Below are 24,570 nucleotides of genomic sequence, written 5' to 3'. Positions count from 1 at the left end.
TTAAAAAAATAACATTACCATATTAAAAAGAAAAAGAATAAAAATAAAGTCAGAAACCAGAAAGCCTGGTTAAACAGAAAAGTTTTCAACTATTTTTTAAATGATGCCACAGAGTCAGCTAAATGGAGCTGGAGTGGTAAACAGTTCCAGAGCTTTGGTGCTAATACCTAAAAAGCTCTGCCCGCCCTGGTCCTTAGTCTTGTATGTGGGACAACTAAAAGACTTTGATTTTGTTGTGTGGGAGACTGTTGACTTCTTTTTTTTTTTTTATTTTAATGTTTTTAAATGCCTGGATCAATTTTAAATATCGGATTTATATCGGTATCGGCCGATATCCAAATGTAAAATATCGGTATCGGACATAAAAAAGTGGTATCGTGCCATCCCTAATTTTAATGCAGCTTTATTCTGGCTTTAAATGATAATTTATTGTTAATGAAATGGCTAAAAGTAGTAACTAATTAATTACAGACAACACTTCTTGGTTTAGATTTTTTTTTTTATTATTTTGATACTGATGGATCATACAGACACAAGCACATGTAGCCTAAATTGAGAACAAGATTTTTCAAATATTTAAAATATGTACAAATACCAAAACCAGATAAGTAAAGTATTTTGTCAAATACATGTACAATAATGTTGTAGAAGTGCCATTAAAACCTCAAATTACATTTGCTTGCTACACAGAGATTTTAACAATATGAATACAGGACTACACAGCATCATAGATATATGATAACAGGTATAAAGGATGCTATTCCAAGCATGCAATGTGTCACGAATATTTGTTATACAATGATAAAATACAAGAAAACCATGGTGAAAAAAAAAAAAAAATCAAGTGTGAATTTGTCCTTGTATGCAAGACAACACATGGATGACTTCATAAAGGTCATAGTTTGACATGACTCAGCTGTTCTCTGTTTTGGATCTGATCCAGCCTCCAATGCTTTTAACAATCCCCGCTCCTGCAAACATTAAAAGTGGCCGTATGGCTGCAACTGCTGCTCCCTCTGCCATTACAGCAGCACCAGCTGCAGCCCCTGCAGCTGGTGCTGCTGCTGCAAGCAAAAACCCTCCTGCAGAGTTCAGTGTGTCCCCACATTTGCGCCACATTTTATTCCTAGTCATCTGTCTCTGGGCCTCTTCATATTTACTGCCAGTGTAATGACCACCATTTAATTGCACTGTCTGGTCTATCTTTTCAAACAGATCAGCTACCTGAGTGCGATTTTCTTTGCATGTGTTGTCAAACACAATGTAACCAGCTTTACACTCAGTGATGAGCTCCTTCAGATCAGGACTTTTGTCTAAATAGTTCTCAATGGAAGTTTCCTTAAGCTCATCGCCCTTAGTGAAAAGCACTGCTGTATACTTTGAGGCCTCATCACCAAAGTTTTCCTTGATCCACTTAACAGTGTTCTTCTCTTCTTTTGTGAAGCGCACATCCAATCTGATCACCAGCAGGAAAATATGGGGTCCTGGGATAGAGAGCATTATACATTTCTCTATTTCCCTTTTCAGTTCCTCTTCTTTAATTAATGTGTCAAAGATACCAGGGGTGTCAACAACACTCACAGTTCGGACATCAAAATGTCCAGTTTCTTTCTTACATATCTTTGTCACAGAAGATGGAGATATTTCTGTGTCAAAAGCGTTCCAACCCAGGATGGTATTGCCTGTTGCACTCTTTCCTGATCCAGTTTTCCCCAGCAGAACGATCCTCAAGTCATCAATCACTGGGGCGCAGGAGTCTGTGGACATCAATAAAAAAAAATTAACTGGTGGGTTCACTGCTTACATAAGCAGTGTTAAAAAACAAAACAAAACAAAAAAACATGCATAAACAAAAGTAAGAATACTCACCTTCAGTTTTAGTTAAACCCATCTTGCTGTGGGGGAAGAAGAGGAACAGGAAACAGATCAAATATGAGTTAAACCACAAAATCTGTCTGTCCTCCCCTCTAAAGTTTTCTTCCAGAGCATATGCTTGTACTTAGGCATGCCTTGCTCACCACAGTGTTTTCCAGTGAAATGAAACTCTTCCTCAACACAGTGGCTTCCAGTGAAGTGAAACTCTTATCCACACAGATGTTTAATCAAAAATTAAACTAAAACTTTACGAAAGCTGTGAGCAAGCCTTAAAAATAGCATTTAAACTGCTTAAATGTAGACTTTACATGTGATAAAGCAGGTGGCACTGCAATCTTAGCTATGGCAAACATTTTTAAGAGATTTGGAAACTCCGTTGCATTGCCCTGTTGTTGTTAGAAACCAGAGAAGTTGGAGAACTTCTTTCACTTGTGTTCTTTAAGGTTTGATTCTTTTCTACTAAAATTACAGCAGGCAAATTAAAAAAAAAAAAAGCTAACATATACACATACACATATTACACATACACATATTACTTATATGTAAATAATGACTGTCAAACCTTACAAAGAAAAGTGAATACAAGAATGTCCAAATTAAACAAAAACAAACGAAGGTACTGGAACTGAAAGCGCAAACTTAAATCAATAACTGTAATTTTCTTACAATCAACGGTACCGCTGAAAGGAGTACTTTGGAACATATGTCGCCAAAAGTATTCACTCACGCATCCAAATCCTTGAATTCAGGTGTTCCTGTCGCCTCCATGCTAGCAACTATCGCAGAGAATGGGTCTCTCAGGAGCTCAGTGAATTCCGCGGAACATAAACCAAACAAAATGCGGACTGGTTTGTGGGTGACGTCATATCAATTGCCCAACAAATAATTAAGTTACAACCAATTAATCTCTGTGATCTCTCGGCTTCCAGGCAACGCAATCCGGCTTTATAACAGCTTTAATAAATTACATTACGATCAAGAAAACATATGGAAGACTTATTCCTTAAATTGGTAATCAACTATGCGATCAGCGACGTTCAACGAGTCGAAAAGCAAACAGGTGAGCTTCATGGAATGCGCTTCCATGGCCGAGGAGCTGCTTCCATCATCTCTTCTCAATTTGTCACATTTATAATTTACATGTATAATTTAAAACTGGCCCAGTCTGTGTTGCACGGTGATAATTAGAACACTCCACTGAAGATCCTGAAAATTGGACACTGAGCCAGTGTGGTACTGTTGCCAGTGTCTCTAATGCCATCTAGAGGTGGCTGATTACAGAACAACTTATAATTTAAACTTCCTACAACCAAACCAGTGTTCACAAAACCTAATATTTATTGCATTAGTCAGTTTAAAACTTAGAAGATTTTTTTTCAACAAAATATATAATTTAAACATGTCAATTTCAGTTCTTATTAGAACTTTTTGAATTCTGTAGTATCCCACTATAGTTAGTTAGGCACCAATCAGCTTCAAACTACCCCTCCTTGACTTCATCCTCCGCCTCATTCTGCCCACTCCAACTCAAAGAGATGACAACATAGCAGCAAACAACAACGTCTGTGACAAAGTGTCCTAGTGTCCTTGTGCTGTAATCTCATTTTTGCATAACTAGCTCTGTGTGTGTGGTGTGTTTTTAGTATGCAGTATTACACTGCTGTCCTCCTACATCCCTGTATATGAGATCTAGGGAGACAAGCTGGTCAGTCACAACAGAAGAAAGATACCAACTACTTGCATCGCATGGCTATACTGCACCATTAGAAACACACAAATGATCAGACACCACACTATCTGTGGACAACGAATAGAAAAGTAAGTATTAAAGAGATTTGCTAAAAATCTGTAGCTGACATCACTAGATCACTACACTACACTACTGCTGTGCAAATTTTCTGTTCCTATTTTATGCCTCAGTTAATTTAAAATGTGTCTCTATGAAATACATTTCTTAAGATGACTTCCTTTTTTGCAGAATATCTACTTGAAGAAAACGAAAGGACACTGAGGAGAAGAACAACTTAAAATCTCACTGAATGACTAGAATATATTAGTGGGAAAAAAGAATACTGGACCTAGCTATTTCAAAGAAAAACTCTTTTTTTTTTTTTTTTTTCCTAAAGTTTCTTAAACGACAATGGCATCAACGGGTCTTCAGCTGCTGGGCTTGGTGTTGGCTCTGCTGGGTTGGGTGTGCGGGGCGCTAGTGTGTGCAGCTCCTCTGTGGCGTGTATCTGCCTTTGTAGGTGGAGAGCTAGTCATTGCCCAGGTGTTGTGGGAGGGACTGTGGATGAACTGTCTGTCTCAGACCACAGGCCAGATCCAGTGCAAGACCTATGACTCCACCCTGGCTCTGCCCACGTTTATCCAAGCGGCCAGGGGCCTCACAGTTCTATCTCTGCTTCTCTGTCTTCTGGCCATCATCCTCGGGGTGGCAGGGGCCAAGTGTACCCACTGCATGGGTGACAATAACCAGGACTCCAAGGCAAGACTGGCTAGGATAGCAGGGATGCTCTTCATTGTTGCTGGCCTTGCCTACTTGATACCCATCTGTGGGACTGCCTATGCAATCATTAGGGACTTCTATGATCCAAATGTTGCAGCACCTTTAAAAAGAGAACTGGGGCCAGCGTTGTACCTGGGCTGGGGGGCCAGTGTGCTGCTCCTGGTTGGGGGAGCTCTGCTACATGTTGGCTCCTCTCCACCAGGAGCAAAAGCGCTGCCTGTTTTCGGAAGACCAGCAAAAGACGATTCACAAACAGTAGCAACAGGAGAGGTGAAGCAACAGGAAAAATCTTTTGTATAAAATCGACGGATATTCGAAGAGATACAGAGGTCACAGCTTCATCTGATACATTTCTAGACACCGCAAAGTCATCATGTGCAAAAGAATATTCAGAACATAATGGGTTTCATATTATGCAGAAGCTGAATTTGTTTCTTTAAGTCATGGTTATTGCATCATACTTTTTAAAAAATAAGTAATTTATTTTATTTAAGAGCTTTTTGAAAGGTGGCTCTTGCAATGGTTAGTACTGGTGCTTCACAGCCGGAAGGTTCTGAGAGGAGTCTGTATGTCCTGTCCCGTGCGTGCATGTGCTTCCTGCAAAAGTCCAAAGTCATGCTTGTTAGATTAACTGAAGATTCTAAACGGACTCTCTGTGTTTGCTCTGTGATGGACTGGAGTGGGCTGTGCACACACTTGTTGCCCTATGACAGCTGGTATAGGCTCCAGCCTCACTGTGACCTTAATTTGGATAAGCGGTTAAAAAAACTAATGAATGCCTTTTTGAAAAAGTAGAAACTGAATTGAGCAGTGGGTGGATTACAGATGTTTACTAATGCATGTGACACATTTATCAGATTCCACTCTGCCTCTGCTTGTGTGTGTGTGTGTGTGTGTGTGTGTGTGTGTGTGTGTGTGTGTGTGTGTGTGTGTGTGTGTGTGTGTGTGTGTGTGTGTGTGTGTGTGTGTGTGTGTGTGTGTGTGTGGGCTGTCTGTGTACAGAAGGCCAGTGTGCATAGTGTAATTGTGTATGCTGGTGTTTTCACTGAAAATATGTGTGGGCAGTTTGAGCAATGCTATTTACATTTTACACATGTTGTTTTTAATGTTGTTACATTTTATTTTACTCTGCTACTGTCACACATACAGTACATTTAATAGCTTTATAAACCTTGTGACTTTTCCCACATGTAATAGTTATTGATCTAAATTTTATTGGCAATAAAAATTGTTTTGCTCTGTTAGCATAACAAAATTAATCTATTTCCACTTTTGTTTTATGATTGTATTTTAATATTTCAGCATTTTTTTTAATCAAGTCAGTAAGTGCAACCATATAAAATATTTTACTAATATTTATCATTACTATCAGGTTAAGTAGAACATAACTGAGAAAAGTCTAATAATTTTACATCTAACTTTATTTTTTTTATTAATTACTTTCTTTGGATGTTAATTACTTGTATGCACAACAATAAATGTGTTTGCTTTCACCACAACTGGTTGTCATGCTTACATTTGATATGATATGAGCATGCATGTACTGAATATAAGTGTCTTATAGAAACACATTTATTTGACGTAAGAAACACCATTTCCATTGCTCTTTATTTTCAAGACTTTGCCACACATTGTAGACTTATAAGTCTAATAAATTATTTCTAAGCTGGGTTTGCTTTAAAAAAAAAACTGGACTCTTGCTGTATGAGGGACAGCTGCCATTATATGTCAATGATTACCTAACTTGTCACTCATGAACGATCATGATCACAGTTCCCTTTACTCTATATAGTAAAATGTGTCCTTGACTATACTTTGAGGCCTTTTCAGTCTGAACTTGAACATTATGCAGACTCTAGATTTTGTCCCATTCATACATCTGATTCAAATTGTTCTTGTGGGCTATTTCCTGTTTACTACATACTTGTTCTACCACAGATGTGTTGGTTACCACACAAGTCTATTACGCTGATCCAGTCTTTTTCATAAGGTTAGAAAACAGGTTGTCTTAGAGGTAGAGTATGACAAAATAATAAAAGGAGGAGCATGGGTAAATGCACATCATTTGTAGATGTGAGGTAACTGGAAATCAGCAGTAATAAAAAAAAAAACTAAAATCCCACACATTCACTCACCCACAGTTTTACTTACATGAACAGAGATTCACTTCCAGCTGAATCTTAAAGCATTTTGAGTAGTAACAGCACACAAAATACACTAGGGGGCAGCAAACACTAAGGAAACAACATGCATCTTTAATTGTTACTGTGTTATGTTGTTACTCTTTTTGCTGAAATTACTTTTAGAGCTTCATCATATTAGAAAACACATCTTGTGTCATGTGCTGATTACCAGATTTATGACAGAAATGACAAATCCTGTGCTTTGACTGAATTTTGACAGTTTTTTTGATCATCATGAAGTGTAAACATAAGAAGTTTTAAAACTTATTTTAAAACTTCTTGCCACTAAAATTCTAGAAATGTTTTTCGCAAGGTAATTTCATATTCATTTAATTTTCCCCTAGGAATTCAGCTTCCACCTCTCTTTAACCTCTTTTTACTTAAGAAACATGTTAGTAGGAAAAATAAGTTTTGTGCTGAACCCAGGGCCAGCTCAGGAGCCCCCAGCATCAAAACCTCAGTGGACCAGAAACAGAGTAGCTACAGTGAAGACTATAAACAGCGTGCTGCAATAACAAGGGTGGACGCAGTCATCACTACTTCTCCACAGGGAACTCATTAGGGCTGCTCTGACCAGTGGATCTGACAACAGCAGCTTGGATGAAAGTAAACGAGTCATTAAAACTACAGCCAATTAGAATCCCCAGATAACCTTGCTTACTTATAAAGAGAGGTGTATTTTTGGAATGTACGTGCACACATACTGCTGAGAGCCAGAAACACTGCATCATGTCGGGAGATGCATCAACATACAGACTGGTTAGAAGCAAACTGTTATGTGGCATTAGGGAGGCAAAGAGGCAGTATGGACTTTACAGCCACTTCACCTACACAGGGGACACCTGATGCTGTGGTAAGGCTTCCACTCTCCGACTGACTACAAGCTCCGCCCCCATATATGTACTTCAACAACCCCATCCTGCCTGATGAAGTCAACAGTTTCTTTGATCGGTTTGAGGCAAGCAACAGCACGCAGGCATGGAGCCCGCCCCCCCTTCAACTGGCAATCAGATCCTGCAGCTGTCCACAACTGCAGTGAAGACGATCCTCGATAGCGTCAACCCATGGAAAACTGCAGGACCCGACAACATCCCCGGGTGGGTCCTGAAATACTGTGCCAAGCAACTAAAAGATGTTTTCACAAACATGTCCATCACCTCTCTCAGCCAGGCAGTGTCTCAAAAGAGTTACCCTTGTCCCTGTGCCAAAGAAGCACAACCCGGCTGATCTAAATGACTACTGCTCCATGGCACTCACACCAGTGCTGATGAAGTGCTTCGAGCAGCTAATTATCATTGTATGCTTGCGTACAATGATAATAAAGTTGAATCTAATGTAATCTAATCTTGCAGCACATAAAATCCTGTCTCCCTGCCAAACTGAACTCCATACAGTTTGTCTACAAAGTAAACCGTTCCACTGAGGATGCCATCTTCAACTTTTACCAGAGTAGTTTTTAACACAAGTACTTGTACTTCTACTTAAGTACAGAATGTCAGTACTTTGGCCACCACTGGTGGACACAGACACTGGCATCTGCACTTGGGTCCTCAGCTTCCTGAGCGGATAATCAGAGTGGGAAAAAGAACATCCAACTCCATCATGGTAAGCACAGGGTCCTCTCATGGCTGCCAGAGGACTTGACCACAATACTGCAGCCATTGTCAAGAAAGTACAACAGTGGCTCCATCCACTTAGGAGACTCAAGAAGGCCCCACTGTCCACTTGACCACCATTGAGAGTATCTTACCTACCGGTACAGGGTCACCTGGTTTGGCAAATCTAATAACTATGAGAAACATCAGCTAAATAAATTGGTGAAGATGACCAGAAGGATTATAGATGCCCCCCTCCCCTCGCTGCTGGACATCTACAGTAAATGCTGTGTCTGTAGGGTGTCACAGATCCTAAAAGACCCTTACCACCCATCTCACAGCCTGTTCTCCCTGCTACCATCGGGGGGAAAGTTCAGGGGCATCAGCTGTATATCCAAAAGACTTTTCAACAGCTTCTTCTCACAGAATGTAAGTGCACTAAGCAAACCGTGACCAGCGACCTTCTTTGAACATTTGCACAATTCTTGTTTTGCACAATCTTAATTGCACAGTACAGCATATGCACGTCAACACTTAGACTCTCACTACACAGTGTGAATACAACTGACTGCTGGCCTTATTGTTGTTTCCATATCTTAGTATATTTATATTTTAGTCAGAATGTTTTTAACTTTATTTGCTCTTATTTGCACTGCTTCATTCCAGGCAGCACACAGTTTTGTTTCTGTTTTGTTTCTTGCAGCTGCAGAAATGACAATAAAGAATCTCGAATCTTGATTCTGAGATAAGCGCAAGCATTCCAATGCACTTCTCTTTGCCTGTACAAAAAATAAATCAATCAAACCTGATTCTCTTCTTAATCCAATTTCAGTTTTATTTTTTAAGTTTCACTAATTGGGGGTTATGTTTTAAAAATTCAAGTCATGTGTTTATGTTCAAGTTCAAATCTGACACCTCATTAAAAGTTTCATGACAATATTGTCCCTTAAACTTTAAAGTGAAATAAGTCAGTACACTAACAAAGTGGCTATCACAGCTTTCTTTTTCCAGTAATTTGGGGTATTTTGTTGAATATACAGCATTAACTAGCAAAGCACATTTCTTAAACTCAGTCAAATTACATCAACCAAAAGACCTAATTTATCTGTGTAAGCCCTCTCCATTTGGGTACTGAATAAATATTTATGTTAAGGCCTACTATTACCCACACTACAACACAGTGCCATTTAGTTTATTTCCCTTTCTAACTTTATCTTTCCCTAAATATTTGAATCCCCATGAATTAAAAGAAAAAGAATATTTAAAAAAAAAAACGCAAATAATTACGAAAAACACGAGATCATTTCCACATTACTATCCCTCCTGGATGATTTCTGCTTAAATTACACAAACCTTGTCTTGTGTAGGAATACTAAGTTACCAAACTTCTCTTTTTTTCATGGTTGGTTACGAGAATGTCGACTGTTGTCCTCTTAAAGAGACAGTGCACCATTTCGTGCTGTCTGCAGCTGCGCAGAGGATGCGTGCCACTTTAAAACCGCATGACAATTAATAGACGTGAAAGTGGAGTATGCGAGTTTTCTCTGTGCCGGGGTTTTAGCATTCTGATACCGCTGTCGACCTTTGGATATCGCCGCCCCCCCGGGGAGAGTAGGCAGATCCGCCGTCCTCAGTGACAATTGGCTGCACTCCTCAACTCTGAGTACTGCTGCTTCCTATTGCGCTTCAGGCCGTCACCAAAACACAGAAGAAAGTGTGGTGCGATGCTGCTGCAGCCCAAAGTCTCCGGTCCGTAGCGCAGGCCCTTATCGGAATGTTTGAAGAGGTTATCCGTGTCCTGTAGACCACGCTAGCTACAGCAGCGGTTCCCTGCAGGCCAGGAAGCCATTGGAGCAGCCGGACAGCGTGTCGAGGCGCACTGAGAGGAGGGAAGTAACCGTTGTATCAGCACTGAACAAGCAGAGCCTGGCACCATGACTGAAAAACGAATGTCGCGGTGGTATTTCGGTGGTCTGGCATCGTGCGGAGCTGCCTGCTGCACGCATCCTCTTGATCTCATTAAGGTGAGGTGGGTAGGGGCACAGCAGCCTTCCGCCGGGTGTACAGGCCTTGACACATGGATACAGCTGTTTCCAGAGGCGGTAGTAGAGAACGTGATATATTACAGTTGTTCGCGGATAACTTATAATCGAAGATGGCCAGACTTTGAGGTATCATGGTCACATGTGGTTTAACGCAGGTCCGGTCTTGAGGCCAGAACAGGCCTGTCGGGTTATTTGGTCCATTGAATGGTTTTGTAAAGTGTGAAACCAGCAGTGAAGTTTATATTTACCCCAATGTTTCATTAATAAACAATATTAATCCTTTTTTTAGTGATGTTAGTCTTACTACACAGGAGAGAAAACTGGTGGAAATGCCTGTGATCTGTAAACTGATGAAATTATACTTGGCTCAAGCTGTTCAATGACTGTTTTGGAAACGGATCAATCACGAAATGAAAAAATTAGGTTAAAAATGAATGATACTTTTTTGTTGTCTGGCCAATTTTAGGAGAGTAGTGTTATTGGTCTGGCCCACGCATAGCACTGGCCTCGGGTATACAGGTCTGGGTAGCAACATGTGTTGCTTATTTGAATAAAATTATAGATGGTTATCAATAACAAATTTAAATCCCATTAAGATTGGTATGACAGAGGCATTTTCCTTACTGTCCTTGCCTGACTCTACATGTCTGTGAGTGCATCTAGTGCATCTAGTGTCATGTATGCTCATTCTTGTGTGGCCCTAAGAAGACCAAATGGTCCTCAGGAAGTCTTGTGGTGTGTAATTATGTAGTTAAGGCTGGCAATTACCTCCCTGCAGAAAATGTCCTGAAGTGCCTCGTGTGTGTTTTAGGTTGTGCGCTGGTTGAAGACGTTTTTGAAGTATAGCTTCTTCAAAGTTGGCTCTCACTAACTCAACTTTTCACAAACTATGGGGGAAAAAAAAGGCAATCACGTACACGCCACACATTCAACAAATAGATTTATGTTAGAGAAAAATCAAGGCCACTATCACAACAGTTATGAAACATTAACCTATAAAGGTATCATTTAAAGCATATATGATAGAGGCTTCCGTTACTTTTTGCCAGGAAATAGTTTAAAAAAGAGGAAAACATTTAAATAATTCATTAATTTTAGAGTAGTCAAAGGTGTTTTTTGTTGACCAGCTCTTCTGGTCTGACGTGATCTGTATGATCTCCTGACTAGAGAATTACAAAATGATTTAATTGTAAGACACTGGAGTGACTGTGCGAGTTTTTAATCCATTCTATACAGTGTGCAGCGTACTGTGGTCATCTCAATAAATTGAGAGCAAGTAAGGAGGGCATTTTACGTCGCTTCCTGCAAATGAAAGGGGCACGATTTAAAAGCTGAAGGCCGTGCTGTTTTGCTTCATTGTTATTCTTTGTGTCAAAAAGGAGTGGTTCTCACATGGGAGAATTTTGCTTAAGGGCATTTCAGATGTCACTGCACCCATTTCCTTGTGCCATGAGGTTGGCATGCGTGGCTTTGCATGTTCGCTTGTCATTGCCTGCGTTGCTATAAAAGCAGACATAAAATAATCCAACTGATGTTCAGTGTTGAACTGTGTTCCACTGCAACCTAAAAACCTCCCTTTCCCTCTGTAATAAAACCTTGAATGGCCTATGAGTTAAATACCATAATGGTAAATGTATTACTTTGGTTTCATAGAGAGCTATCATTGGTGAAAGAAATTAAATAATAATCATATAATGAGAGCATGTAAGGCACACAGGAACTGAGTTTGTTTTGCTCTCTGTAACCCTCCCCTGTGCCCATCATGACAAGTTCTGACACATCAGTATAAAGACACAGTTTGACGACTATTAGAATAGATTGCAGGTTTTCCCAAGGGTAGCGCTAATAAGCTGGACAGGCAGAAATCACAACCAGGCCCGAAATCTGACAGAAACTGCTCAGTTCAGAAAAGACAAACAAGGGTTATCCCTAGTAGGCATCTAAGGAGGAAAGAGTTAAAGCAGATTGGGACTTTGCAACTTGCAAAGCCTAAAATTTTCTTTCCTTGTAATTCTGTACCCCATAGCACATTTCTGTAAAGGCTAACAGGACATCTAACTTTAGGGCTGAACTGCATATTTGTTAAAGCTGGGAAGTAGGTATTCACCAAACCCACATCAAATAGGAAAAGTACCTAGTCATGTCCTATCAGTGTACTTTTTTGTGTTAATCCTGACCTCTATTGCACCATCAGATAAACTCGTCTTGCTTTCTGAACCTGTACTGCAGAGCTGCTAGACGAGATTTGTCTGACCTCACCTAAAAAGACAATAATTCAGTCATACTCTTGACTCTTATCACCTCATCCTGGTGTAATATTTCAACACGGTGAGCGTGCACAAATGTTTCCATGAGGGTGTGCGTGCGTGCATGTGTTTCAGTTCACTGCTAGCTTAACTAAAGTAACCACTGAGGCCAAAGCATAAAACGGCAGTGACGACATAAACCAGAAAAGAACAGCTCTTGAAATGCAGCCATGTTTAAAGTAACTGAAGCGAGAGTCCAGAAATGCACAAAATGCCAAAATGTTGATCAGTCCAGTTTAAGTTGTCTTAAACTGGAGTTAAATGGAGACAAATCCAGGTTTGTTCAACTGTCAAATGGCGTAAAATAAAGATTCATTCTTCTTTAAAAAAAAAATAAATAAATAAAAATCTCGGCTGCTAGAATGATTGAAAGAAATGGCCACAACATAAGTATTCTATTGATCAGAATTACTCATTTAAATATCATGCTGAAAATCTGACTTCTAAGAAGAAAAAAAACTTAAAACCCCTTTTTAGTAATAATGTGAATACTGGAACTTATCCCCCTAACTCTTCTTCATGTATGTATGTGAGGACACATGTTGAGACAAAATTCACTGTGCTTTGTCTCCTGCAAATGTTTCTCCAGACTCGAAACATAAATGGGGACCCAAAAAAAATCTTTCATATACGCTATTGCTCCAATCGCTTATTAGAGAGATTAGACACATTACTGATCATTAGCATACCGACGCACTTCTGGATTAAATATGCTTTTTGCAGCATTTTTTATTTTACAAGCAATTCTCTCTGTATGTTTTTAATATTTGTTCGTTTTTTTTTTTTTTTTTTTTTTGAGCATTTTTAGGAAAACTAACCAATAAATGAATCTTGGGTTAGCACTCAGATGAATGTGCCATTCTGGAGCCTTAGTTAAAATTGCTAATTAGTAGGATAAGTTTTTTTAATTTTTTTTTAAGGGAAAATTCGAGATCCCTGTGTTGTTTGTGCCTCCACTCTTGCGTGTGTTCTGTCCTTTAATCTATTAATTGGTCCACTGTGGAAAACACCAGAGTTGTAGCAGATAGCACTGATGGCCTCCATGGGTTCTAGCTAGTGGTCAGCACCGAGGGGGACCCCCACCGCCAGTTTGAATTTTTTCTGGCTGGAACCCTGCATAGCCCCCCAATGACTTATGTCATTATATGACAGAAATATAAGGACAAACTTATTCAGCTTATTCAGTAAGATGTTTAATACCCTGAAGGCCTGTTTTAAGCTTGATTTTGATAAATGCATCAACTACATGTTTATGTTCAAAGTGATTAAATAATTAACTGCTACAAATATATTTTGCCTCTGCTGTTTTCACTCGGGCAAACCGAGCGTGAACTTTTCTAGATGTTACCCAAGAGCAGTGCATGGGAAAGCTTAAATGTCCTGACCTCTCGTGACCATCATCTGGAGTTTTTGTTTGTGCAGTCAGTAGTTGTCTGCGTCACTGTTGATACTTTGAAAAGCAGTGAGCTGTGATAAAAGGTTTGGAATTTGATCATTACTGCGGGTTCAAGTAACACAAAGGACTAAATATTCAACTTCCCATTTGACTCGGTCTGTGTTAAAAACAGTGTATCGGTGCAGGCCAGCAAGAAGGGTGATCTTATGCAACTGCGACTGTTTATGCAACTTTTTTACTAAAGAATAGCAATTAGACAGCAAAAACATTGTGAATTTAGGGCTCAGTAACGTTAAAGCTGTAATCTTGGTAATAACATAGGGTCAAGGCCCCATTATGGAACTGCTGACCTCTGCTAGAAAAAAAAAACCCACAGATACATCTTGGTAACACATTTGGAAGACTAATTAATGATTGCCTGAATTGCACGTTACTATGTCTTATCTTCCTGCTCTGACTTTCTCAGCAGAGCCTGGTGAGTGTTTAGAAGCTTTACAAATACTAGAGACTGAAACTCAGGATGTTTCAGCCCCCCTTTCATGGAGGCTAAAGACTCTGTGATTGGACTACCCTTTTAAGTTGCTCCACAAAACCTTTGTGATGTTGCAGTGTGAGCCACAACAGGAGCACACATTATCTAAAGTTTCTTCATGATTTATTGTATATTTACTGTGCGATGTACCTGATTGTCTTTCTAGGTACACTTACAGACACAGCAGGAGGTGAAGAAGAGGATGATGGGAATGGCCATTCATGTGGTGAAGAACGACGGGGTCCTGGCTCTGTACAGTGGTTTATCTGCTTCTCTTTGCAGACAGGTATGTGTGGCAGTGTGCGCACTGTAGTCCTTTCTTCAGTTTGTGTGTTGTAGTGTTTGTTAGTTGGTTGTCTTGTTTAAATGTAATTTATAATAAACAGGCTGAATGTCTAGATTTGTTTGAGATAGTGTTAAGTGATCTTTCTTTTTTTCTTTAGTTCACATTTAAAACATTTAATATTAAAGATGTATAAAGAGATTATACATGTACCGTATTTTTCGGACTATACGTCGCTCCGGAGTATAGGTCGCACCAGCCAAAAAATGCATAATAAAGAAGAAAAAAACATATATAGGTCGCACTGGACTATAAGTCGCACTTTTTTTGGGTGAGGGGGGGGAGTTGATAGAATCCGAGACCCAGAGCAGAAATTCCATCTTGAACGGCAATTTAAAATAATAATGGATTAAAGAACAGGACGAACACGGTTACGCCTACGTTATGCTAACGTAGCACATTCAGCTACATGACACACAACGAACACGTGTTCGGTATGTTAACGTAACATTAAGTTATTCAGATAACCATAGCATAAAGAACATACTAACAAGTTAACCAAACCATCAATCCATTGAATTCTTCATCCTCGGTGTCACTTCTAAACAATTCCGTACACTCCGTAGACGAAGCGCCGCTTCCTCTTCTGTGTCGCGTTAGTCAGACTCGTCGTCAGCTGCAGTTCCAATTATTCCAGCCTTCTGAATCCAACAGGATGGTTTGTCACTGAAGCCCATGTTTTCTTGATCCATCCAATGACTTCCAGGAAAGTTGGGTGGCGCATTCTCCCAGTTGCCGTTAAGCTGTGCTCTCCATCCACCATCCACTGCGCCCACAGGTTACGCAAGACTGCCTTAAAGCTCCGGTTCACGGAGATGTCAAGTGGCTGGAGTATTTTGGTTCATGTGTTATAAATGTCACATATACGTCGCTCCGGAGTATAGGTCGCACCCCCAGCCAAACTATGAAAAAAAGTGCGACTTATACTCCGGAAAATACGGTACATGGGCACTCCTGGTTCAGGAAATCACAGGCCATAAAAACAGCTGGCTGTGACTCCCCTCCCAAGAAGGGCAGCAATCCTAGGTTAAGCATAACACTTTATACTACCGCTATCTACAAGGAAAACGGATATGGAGAGCTGTGGTTTGGCCTTCATCATTGGTCCAGTGGCCGGTTCTGACCTCATGGCACAAGCTTCTTCCAATCAGCAATAAGAGCTCTGTTTACTAAAAAAAAAGAAAAGAAAGCACATGCCTTCCTGCCCTCACATCACCGTAATCATGACATGGCAGTTTTATTCTACTTAGTTACAGGGCGCGGTGACCTACTCACCCTCCTTATACAGACGTACATGTTTTGGCAAAACTTTCAAGGATAAGATAAAGCACATTTTTCCCTGAGACCGGGAAAGCCATAAATAAGATAAACATGTTTCCCAAAGGCCGTGAAGTCAGCCTAGCATCCACTGGTCCACTATCTGTCTGCTCTCTGTTTAATTTATTTTAATTATCTATTATTTGCTTCAGTCACTACTTATCAATAAATCTCCTGCAATTTACCCTTAAGCATTATCATTTTGTTCCATAGAGTAAAAATTAAATCCAACAATAGAAAATGTGCATAGTACTGAAATAAAAATTGTGCTCTTTAAACTCAGCATGTGGAAATGATTATCTGAAGTTAGCTTTGGTTCATGAATAAAATGCTGGTTTATGGTAACAGGATATGATCAAATTAATCACTGGAGAAAAGCAAGTTTATACTTGTTGCAGTGGTGTGACTGCAGTGGGAAAGAACAGTTAAACCACAAGCAGTAGATGCCAGTCAAGGCCTTAAGTGATCTAAACTCACCAATATCTGTATTCATTACCCATAAACTGAAAAATTTCAAATCTTTTTGGTTGTGGCTTAAAGCTCTTGAAATTACACAAATCACATTTAACAGTAGTATATTGATTAGTCACCTGCTGAACAGCAAAATGGAACTAAAAGAAATGCACATTACGCTGCAGCATTATGTTCATCTTTTGTGTGCAGTCTGTACTTTTGAACTTTTTTTGCTTTTTAGTTTAAACACTTTGACAGAGTGAGTATCTTTAGTGACTATCACTTTTTTTTAAACACAAAATGCTAAACAAATGAGCAGAATAAAGAGTTCTCTCTTCTCTTGTCCTTTTTCTTTGTCTTCTCAGATGTCATATTCCCTGACCAGATTTGCCATCTATGAGACAGTGAGGGATATGATGGGCAGCACGAGCCAGGGCCCCATGCCTTTTTACCAGAAGGTCCTGCTGGGAGCCTTCGGAGGTGGAAAAACACACACACACACACACACACACACACACACACAACACACACACACACACACACACACACACACACACACACACACACACACTCTTTGCTTTTTTTCCCCTTTCTCGCTCTCAGGGCCTCACTTACACATTCTAACAAGATTTCTCTGCCAACAGGATTCACTGGTGGGTTTGTTGGCACGCCTGCAGACATGGTGAATGTCAGGTAACATACGGTGACAGTCACAGTTCCTGCAAGCAAAGTACTGCAATCAGCAATTACTGTAATCAAAACATGTGAAATGTGTTTGCTTCTAGGATGCAGAATGACATGAAACTACCACCAGAACTGAGGAGAAAGTGAGTGTTGTAATTCCTAGCCTAAAGATTTTGGTTTAGATGTTATATGTTTATTACTTTATTTTTTTTTTACTAATTTAATGCTTTTTTAAAAATTTTTCTTCCAGCTACAAACATGCCATTGATGGGCTTTTCAGAGTCTTCAGAGAAGGTAAATACCTAGCAGGAAATACTATAGTTTCATGCTTAGCACTCACAGGTATTGTGTCTGACATGTGATCTCCATCCTGTCACACAGAGGGTATAAAGAAACTTTTCTCAGGAGCCTCCATGGCCTCCAGCAGAGGAGCAATGGTGACTGTGGGACAGGCAAGTCATGGTAGTCAAAATGCAGTCACAGGCTGAAATTTGTCGTAAGGACACACACACACACACACACACACACACACACACACACACACACACACACACACACACACACACACACACACACACACAATCCTAACAATTCTTGTGCAGTGAAGGTTGATTGCACATTTGTTTTACTTTAATATTGTTGGGTCATTGACGTGACCTGCATAATTTGTATTCATTTTTGTTAAAAAAAAAAAAAAAACTAAGTCAATTCATTACTTTAAAAGTTTTGTTTTTTGTTTTTTGTTTTTTTTTTATAAAACTTGAATGTTTGAATGTATTTTCATTGCATTTGATTAATATATAATTCTTTCATATTTTGATACCCCAAAAATATCCGGTGGCTAAAGTTTAGATTTAAATGGACAAAGAAGACTGTTGAATATGGTGTTTAATGGATAATAAACTCAAAATAACATACTTGGGCATGACTTTAATTGTTAGAATAAAAATTGTAAATACTAGCAGTTTCAAACCTGTTTAGATACTTAAACTAATTTAATTTGTATGTATTTGTTGTGCAATTTCTATTTATTCAAATGTCGTGGTGGCACAATCATAAATAGGTGACTCTTGTGTAAGGTTGTGTGAGGTCGTGTGGCTGAAAGGATTTGCAACTTTCACTTAAAAAAAACTTCTTCTGGCTGCTCCCTAATTCACAAAGGGCCACCACAGAGGATGGATCCACATATTTTTTTTTTTTTTCCCCATCGTTTTATGCCACATACCCTTCCTGATGCAAAATTCCTGTAGATTTGTGCCGCTCCATTCAAAAAGTAAAGTATACTCTCATTACCAAACACAAAAGTCAATGTAGATGTTCAAATAAAAGCCTGTTTAAATTGAAAATGGTTGCAAAAGTCGGTTGGTGCAAGTCCGGTGCTGCAGCTGCAAGAAATGTTTATTTGTGCACTCTCACTAGGGGGAGCCAAAGTCAAAACGTTGATGTTTGTGCTGAATTTTGGACATACTTTATAGTTTTGCAAAACAAATAAAGGCAGATAGAGTTAATGTTCATGCCAAATGCCGTTCTAAGAGGTCACTTCCTTTTGCACAAGAAGTTTTTAAAACAATCCACGTTGCAGTCTGCTGTTTAAGTTGAAAGGAGCGGGGATCGTGGAATGGCCACATTATTTCTTTGTACCATTAATATGCCATTTTTCTCCCACTTATTGTCTTGTTCTGTAGTTGGCGTGTTATGACCAGGCCAAGCAGCTGGTGTTAGGAACAGGCGTGATGGGAGATAACATATTCACGCACTTTCTTTCCAGCTTCATTGCTGTAAGTGTTTGGCACCAAGTCTTTAGAGCTTGTAAAAGAAGGCAACTGGACTTCTTTAGCTTTCTTCAGTTTTTAGACCTGAAGAAGCCTCTTCAGAGGGAAAAGGTCTTCACAAACTTAAAGAAGCCTAGTTGCCTTCTTTTTTTTTTTTATAAATATAATAAAAGCTCTGAAGACTACCATGACAAGTATGACTGAGTACCTACTCAGACTTTTTGCACCAAGTTTTTGTTGATTCAGCTCAACTTGTATGAACTGCATCTGCATCATCTGCAGGGAGGCTGTGCTACGTTCCTGTGTCAGCCTCTAGATGTACTAAAGACGAGGCTGATGAATTCAAAAGGAGAGTACACGGTGAGTGGATCATTTCTTATCCCTTTTTATTTTCTCATACTTGCGTCCGTCAGTCCTCTTCATTTGTTAATGATCAGCTTAAATCAGCATGTCTCTTTCTTCAGGGGGTGATACACTGCTTACGAGAAACAGCCAGACTGGGTCCACTGGCATTTTATAAGGTAAAAGACACACAATACAGAATAAATTTATAACCTAAATGTATTGAGTTGTTCTACTTTAAAAGCAAACATGGGGTCATGCATTATAACCACATCCAACCACAGAGATGTCTGATCAAAAACATTTTCTAGAGTTCAGGAGCTCCGATACTAACTTCTAAGCACAGAGACGATCACCTGTCACCTAGTGTGTAACAAAGGTGTTTGCTTTATCTGTGTTTTGAATGAACAAATATTAGCATCTGCCCACAGGGCTCAATTTAGTTATTTGATGTCAAACACTTGTGTGCAAACACTTTTGAGTGCAATGCTTTTAAAAGTAAAATCATGTGTCAGCAAGAGCAACAAATGTGGCTACTTTTTGCCTCTAAATCAGCACCAGTACGCCTACATGTACTCGTATTTGCTCACATATAATAAAAGGGAAAAGAAGGTCAGAAAATGTCTTACTCGTCATTTGCTGTTAAGTCTTAAATTTGTAGCAATAAGCTAAATTTTTATGAGTTGGTTTAGTTGTGGATTCATGTCACATATACAGCATTGTTTTACATTTTGTCATCACATAAAGATATTCAGTTTACTGAGAAGTGTGGCATAAAAAAGCATCAAATTCTCTGTTGTGTGGTTCACTGGGCTGTTTAGCCACCTAGTGTTATAGCTTGTCATGAAAGCGTAAATATAGTGCATCATTTTGTCATTGTCAGTCTTAAAAAGCATCAAGGCTTTCCTACATGAACCAGACTACTTATTCACATCAACAGAGGGACTTTCTATTTAAATGCAAACCCACTTCAAATATAGCCTTGTTGCCTACAGCAGCTGAGGTAAACAGAGGCCTTGGTTACTACCAGAGGAAATACAGACATGACAGACCTTCAGGTTTCTACTTGCTGTAGTTGTTTGCATTCATTTCAGGGTTTCCTGTTCGGTTGCTTTTACAGGACCTTTTTGTTGCTGGAGGTAGCTGTTGATAACTTTGGGAGCATGTTGGGAGTTGTGGCCATGCTGCCCAAGAATTTAGATGATCAGAGTGCTCTCATGTCTTTCTCTGATCCATGAGTATATAATTAGCACTCTGCATGAATGCAGACACCACATTTTTATTTACTGGTTTATTTAACAGGGGCAACAAAGATGAATAAATGTTGCTGCAAATGACCTTGAGATCACAAAGACGCTATTGATCATTTATCATCTATAGCCACATCTCTACCTGCTACCTCCATGAAACTCAGCCCTATAAGGAATTAATAAGCCGTTGTAGCAGCTCTAAACTGAAAGATTTGTTGAAGGAAACCTACAAATGGTAACCTCTTATGAAATTTTGTTACAGGGACTTGTTCCTGCGGGAATCCGCTTGATTCCTCACACAGTGCTCACCTTCGTCTTCCTTGAGCAGCTCAAGAAATACTTTGGCATTCGCATCATCTCCTGAGTGCGCTCTGACCAGCTGCTCTTCAGCCTTCCTGACGACCGTCACTGCCAATCACCAACCCCACAGTCACTCTGCTCTTCATCAAAGCAAAGAAGGGAAGAAAGGAAGACGTGCACAGTTTACTATGACTTGCACATGCTTTCCTTTTCCTCTAGCTCTACCTCTACAGCTAGAAATCCAATTCTTTTGATTGTCAGGACCACCAATTTCTAGTAGGGAGCTAATCCTCTTCTCGTTATTCAGAAATGCTAACGGTATGATTCCCAGGAAAAATTTAGTTAATCTAAAGGGTCTGTAATAGAATTATTAGAATGACAGATATTAAAATTAATAGATATTCCTGAAAATTTCAGCTACACATGGGCACATGACTTGTTTAAATTTGTTTTCCACAGTTCTTTTCTAACATTTGATTGTTGTCAGATTATATTTAGGATTTTATAGTTTTTAAAGCTGAAAACAAACCCACCGTCTTGTCTTCAGTGCAACTCTGAGCAATGAAACATGACTAAACAAGCTGTTATATAACTACATAATAATCATTCCTACCATTGTTGACCATTTGGGTTGTAATATTAGTGCTGATTTGTTTGCTTCCTTGTTGATTAATTTATATTTTAGAACTGGAAATCCGCTATTAACAGGTTAAGGTTTCATTATTGTTCACCTGATGTTTTGTACTTTATTTGATTCCACTGTTATCACTTCACTGTCAGATCTAGAGGAGATGAGGACCAGTCTTGTTTGTGCTGCGTTTTCTGAGTGAGAAGGAAATTAGTGGAGAAACTGTGAAGATGGAGGTTGTTGGGATCCTGATGAGGATGGAGCCTCTTTTGTGCAGAAGGCCTGGTATGCAAGTGAGGGCAAAAAATACTGGTGATGCACGTGATCTACATTGTTTACTCTCCTGTGTTTAACTTCAGATTTTTTGCCAGATTATTCTTTCTAAATTTGTTATTTTACAGGAAAAATTGGGGTGGAGAAAAGGCATTTTTTGCAGTACTAATTTTGGTCACAAGAGGCACCTCAATTCCATCCTGTAAATGTAACTAAATGCCTTCATGTTCATTTTTCCATTTAGTTTAAACACAGGCCACTTATTATGTTTTGGCAAGTTTTCAACATTATTATCATGCATGTCTTTCGGATAGAAATGTAGTATGTTGAGGTAGGTGTTCTGGGTTTTCCCAGCATGCTTTGTCACAGTGGCTACAAAGGGACATCAGCTTAAGTAAAATGTGGTCTAAATCACCAGCTTTGTTATCTGATTTAGTCATCAGTGTTATTGTTCTTTGCATCCATTCTCACATGAAAGTTTGTACTCCATTCAAAACACCTAATGGTCGCACAGCCTCTTGAACAAAAATAGTATTTCAAAAATGCATGGAGAATTTAAGGCAGATTATTATTAATTAATTAATTAATTTTTATTTGTTTTACCTTCCAAACTTGTCCCCCCCCCCACCTCTTTACCCAGATGGGGAAAACATATTTAGGAAATTCAGGATATTGTCCTAACAGGTATATTTTTGCCTGTTAAGTCATAAACCAATATTCTCATCCACAGTTGTCAATGCATTTATGTCAGATGTTGCCAGTGCTGAAGTACTCACAAGGTGTCCTTTTGGCAATATTAGGTGTTGATGCATAATGTGCCCTCTTTTAAAGGGTGACAAAGTGCACATTAGGAGGTTGGAGGGGATGTGGAGGAAGTCACAAGTTTGTCAGCCAGGAGGCCGCAGTTCAGAGCATTTTTAAAGCTCTTTAGCAGTTTCACCCACTGGTAACATCTAGCCATAAAAAACTACTTGCTTGGGAAAAGATCACAAATTTTGGTTTACATGATGCCCCTTCATGACATTAACGCTCCATGTTTGAAAAATTAAACTTACTGAGTGCATTCAGATATGATGGCATTTATATTATCTGCATTAAACACAGGAGTAAAAATAATTAGACCATGCTTTGAAAATCACTAGATTCTTTTTTTTCCTCACTGGTTTCTTCTGTGTAGGGAAACGTTTTATGACCACTTTATATCTTAAAGTTTTAATGTATAAAGATGCCTGCAAAGAACTGCTGTGCACTACAAGTGTAGCATTTCTTTAATCTTAATGTTTGGTCTAACTAAATGCATGTCAGATTTTGTCTCAGGATACTACTGTTTTTTTTAATTTTTTTTTATAAGGCACTTTATTAAAACAAAAAGCCTTGAAATCCTTATGATGAACCTGCTGCATAAAAACCCATACTGTATGTTAAAACATATTCCAAAAGTAAAATTACAATATTTGTGATTCCCATTAAGTATGTTTTATGGCTCATTTCAGTTGTTTTCCATTGATAAGTTTGACTTTGGTTCTGTCAAATTATGCATTTGTTGTGCTGTGCCTGCTCTGTTAACAGAAACCTTGGAAAGTTATGTTGCCTTACAGTATCTGTCCTGCAGAGGGCAGTATAGAAACGTGTGCAGTGTCCTGTTTGTGCAGCCAAATAAGTGCTACATCTTCATCCTTGGATGAACTGGAGGAACAGTGATGGGTTAGTGAATTTGGGTTTTAGATTTTAACCAGTGATTTTTTTTTTTTTAATTAAAATATTAATTTAAAAATTGTGTTTTGTACCTATTACAGTATAGCAGACTTTTATTTTGAAACAGTAAGTCATGCCACATTCTTGTGATTTATTATTTTTGTCATTTAATAAATTAGCTGCAGACCTGCTGGGCTGGATTAAATCTGTGTCATAAAACAAACAGCAGTCTTTGTGTTTATGCCTTTTTCTGTCAAAGGCTCACACAGTAAAATAACAGTGGCTCTAATTGTGAATGAAGTTCATCTTGGGGATTTGCCCTCATCAGAACAAGGACATAGTTTAACCCCCCCCCCCCCCCCCCCCCCCCCAGGCTTGAGATCAGTACTTATTTTGCAGAATTATGTGGTTAAGTGGCCATATTCATACAGAATGATTAATGGCAACAGATGAATGTAGGTGCCCATTTCTTTAATAATTCCACCCTTCACAGTTGTGAATGTGACCTTTCACCTCTCACAATTACATATATTTAACTAAAAGGTCACCTCTGCATTCACCCCGCTCATGTACATATTAGACAGGAGTACTATTTTCCCACAGTTGTGTATGCCACCTGTGTACAGTGATGCAAGCAACCAGACTCATAAGCTATGAATCAATATTGTTCCTCATGAGCATATTTGTCCAAGAGGGGAAAAAAAGAAATGAAATTTTGACAAAAAAGCATTTTGCGCAGGACGTGAAGTACTTCCTGCATTCGGGATTTGATGACCAGCTTGTTCTGGATCCAACTGTTTTCAAATGTATTATTTATTTATTTATCTCTGGGGAGAACAGATAGTTGTATTTTATGGTTACTGAAATGCTCCATTCATATTTCAATAATTCACAGTGGAGTACTTTTTTTTTTTTTTTTTTTTTTTTTCTAACTGGGAAATTTAACAAGATTGTCCATCCATCCATCCACCCATCCATCCATCCATCCATCCATCCATCCATTCTCTTTCTTCTGCTTATCCAATTCAAGATTGTGTTTGGGTTGGAGCTTGTCCCCACTGTCATAGGGTGA

The 24,570-nt window shown here is 39.1% G+C and overlaps 3 protein-coding genes across 4 annotated transcripts; 2 read left to right on the top strand and 1 right to left on the bottom strand.

Moving 5' to 3' along the window:
- Positions 1-659: 659 nt before the first annotated feature.
- On the bottom strand, positions 660-2,708 carry LOC115787320 (GTPase IMAP family member 9-like). 2 transcript variants are annotated; one of them, XM_030739982.1, is made up of 3 exons: positions 2,603-2,708; positions 1,870-1,895; positions 660-1,757 (listed from the first exon to the last, which is right to left on the bottom strand). In XM_030739982.1, exons 1-3 carry the CDS (start codon positions 2,641-2,643, stop codon positions 913-915), a joined length of 912 nt encoding a protein of 303 aa, XP_030595842.1. In that variant the 5' UTR covers positions 2,644-2,708; the 3' UTR covers positions 660-912. The 2 variants fall into 2 exon arrangements, with proteins under 2 accessions (XP_030595842.1, XP_030595850.1); XM_030739990.1 differs by having other exon boundaries at positions 2,542-2,694.
- Positions 2,709-3,566: 858 nt separating this feature from the next.
- Positions 3,567-5,319, top strand: cldn31 (claudin 31). The gene is made up of 2 exons (XM_030740002.1): positions 3,567-3,693; positions 3,854-5,319. The coding sequence occupies exon 2, from the start codon at positions 4,016-4,018 to the stop codon at positions 4,682-4,684; it is 669 nt and encodes a 222-aa protein (XP_030595862.1). The 5' UTR covers positions 3,567-3,693; positions 3,854-4,015; the 3' UTR covers positions 4,685-5,319.
- A 4,362-nt stretch (positions 5,320-9,681) lies between these two features.
- Positions 9,682-23,721, top strand: slc25a10b (solute carrier family 25 member 10b). The gene is made up of 11 exons (XM_030739622.1): positions 9,682-10,186; positions 14,608-14,727; positions 16,920-17,034; positions 17,199-17,247; positions 17,340-17,381; positions 17,489-17,532; positions 17,620-17,690; positions 18,924-19,016; positions 19,293-19,370; positions 19,475-19,531; positions 20,865-23,721. The coding sequence occupies exons 1-11, from the start codon at positions 10,097-10,099 to the stop codon at positions 20,964-20,966; spliced, it is 861 nt and encodes a 286-aa protein (XP_030595482.1). The 5' UTR covers positions 9,682-10,096; the 3' UTR covers positions 20,967-23,721.
- The last annotated feature ends 849 nt before the right edge of the window (positions 23,722-24,570 follow it).

This window comes from Archocentrus centrarchus, chromosome 1 (genome assembly GCF_007364275.1).
Source record: "Archocentrus centrarchus isolate MPI-CPG fArcCen1 chromosome 1, fArcCen1, whole genome shotgun sequence".
Taxonomy (NCBI): domain Eukaryota; kingdom Metazoa; phylum Chordata; class Actinopteri; order Cichliformes; family Cichlidae; genus Archocentrus; species Archocentrus centrarchus.
This window is presented reverse-complemented; position numbering and strand designations above follow the sequence as displayed.

Excerpts from the sequence above, each read along its gene's own strand:
- LOC115787320 (XM_030739982.1), bottom strand. The coding sequence starts at position 2,643 with ATGGAGGCGACAGGAACACCTGAATTCAAGGATTTGGATGC. Across the intron at positions 1,896-2,602 it reads GAATTCAAGGATTTGGATGC|CAAGATGGGTTTAACTAAAA; the intron begins GTGAGTGAATAC and ends CTTCCCCCACAG. Across the intron at positions 1,758-1,869 it reads GGGTTTAACTAAAACTGAAG|ACTCCTGCGCCCCAGTGATT; the intron begins GTGAGTATTCTT and ends TGATGTCCACAG.
- cldn31 (XM_030740002.1), top strand. The coding sequence starts at position 4,016 with ATGGCATCAACGGGTCTTCAGCTGCTGGGCTTGGTGTTGGCTCTGCTG.
- slc25a10b (XM_030739622.1), top strand. The coding sequence starts at position 10,097 with ATGACTGAAAAACGAATGTCGCGGTGGTATTTCGGTGGTCTGGCATCG. Across the intron at positions 14,728-16,919 it reads CTGCTTCTCTTTGCAGACAG|ATGTCATATTCCCTGACCAG; the intron begins GTATGTGTGGCA and ends TTGTCTTCTCAG. Across the intron at positions 17,691-18,923 it reads CAATGGTGACTGTGGGACAG|TTGGCGTGTTATGACCAGGC; the intron begins GCAAGTCATGGT and ends CTTGTTCTGTAG.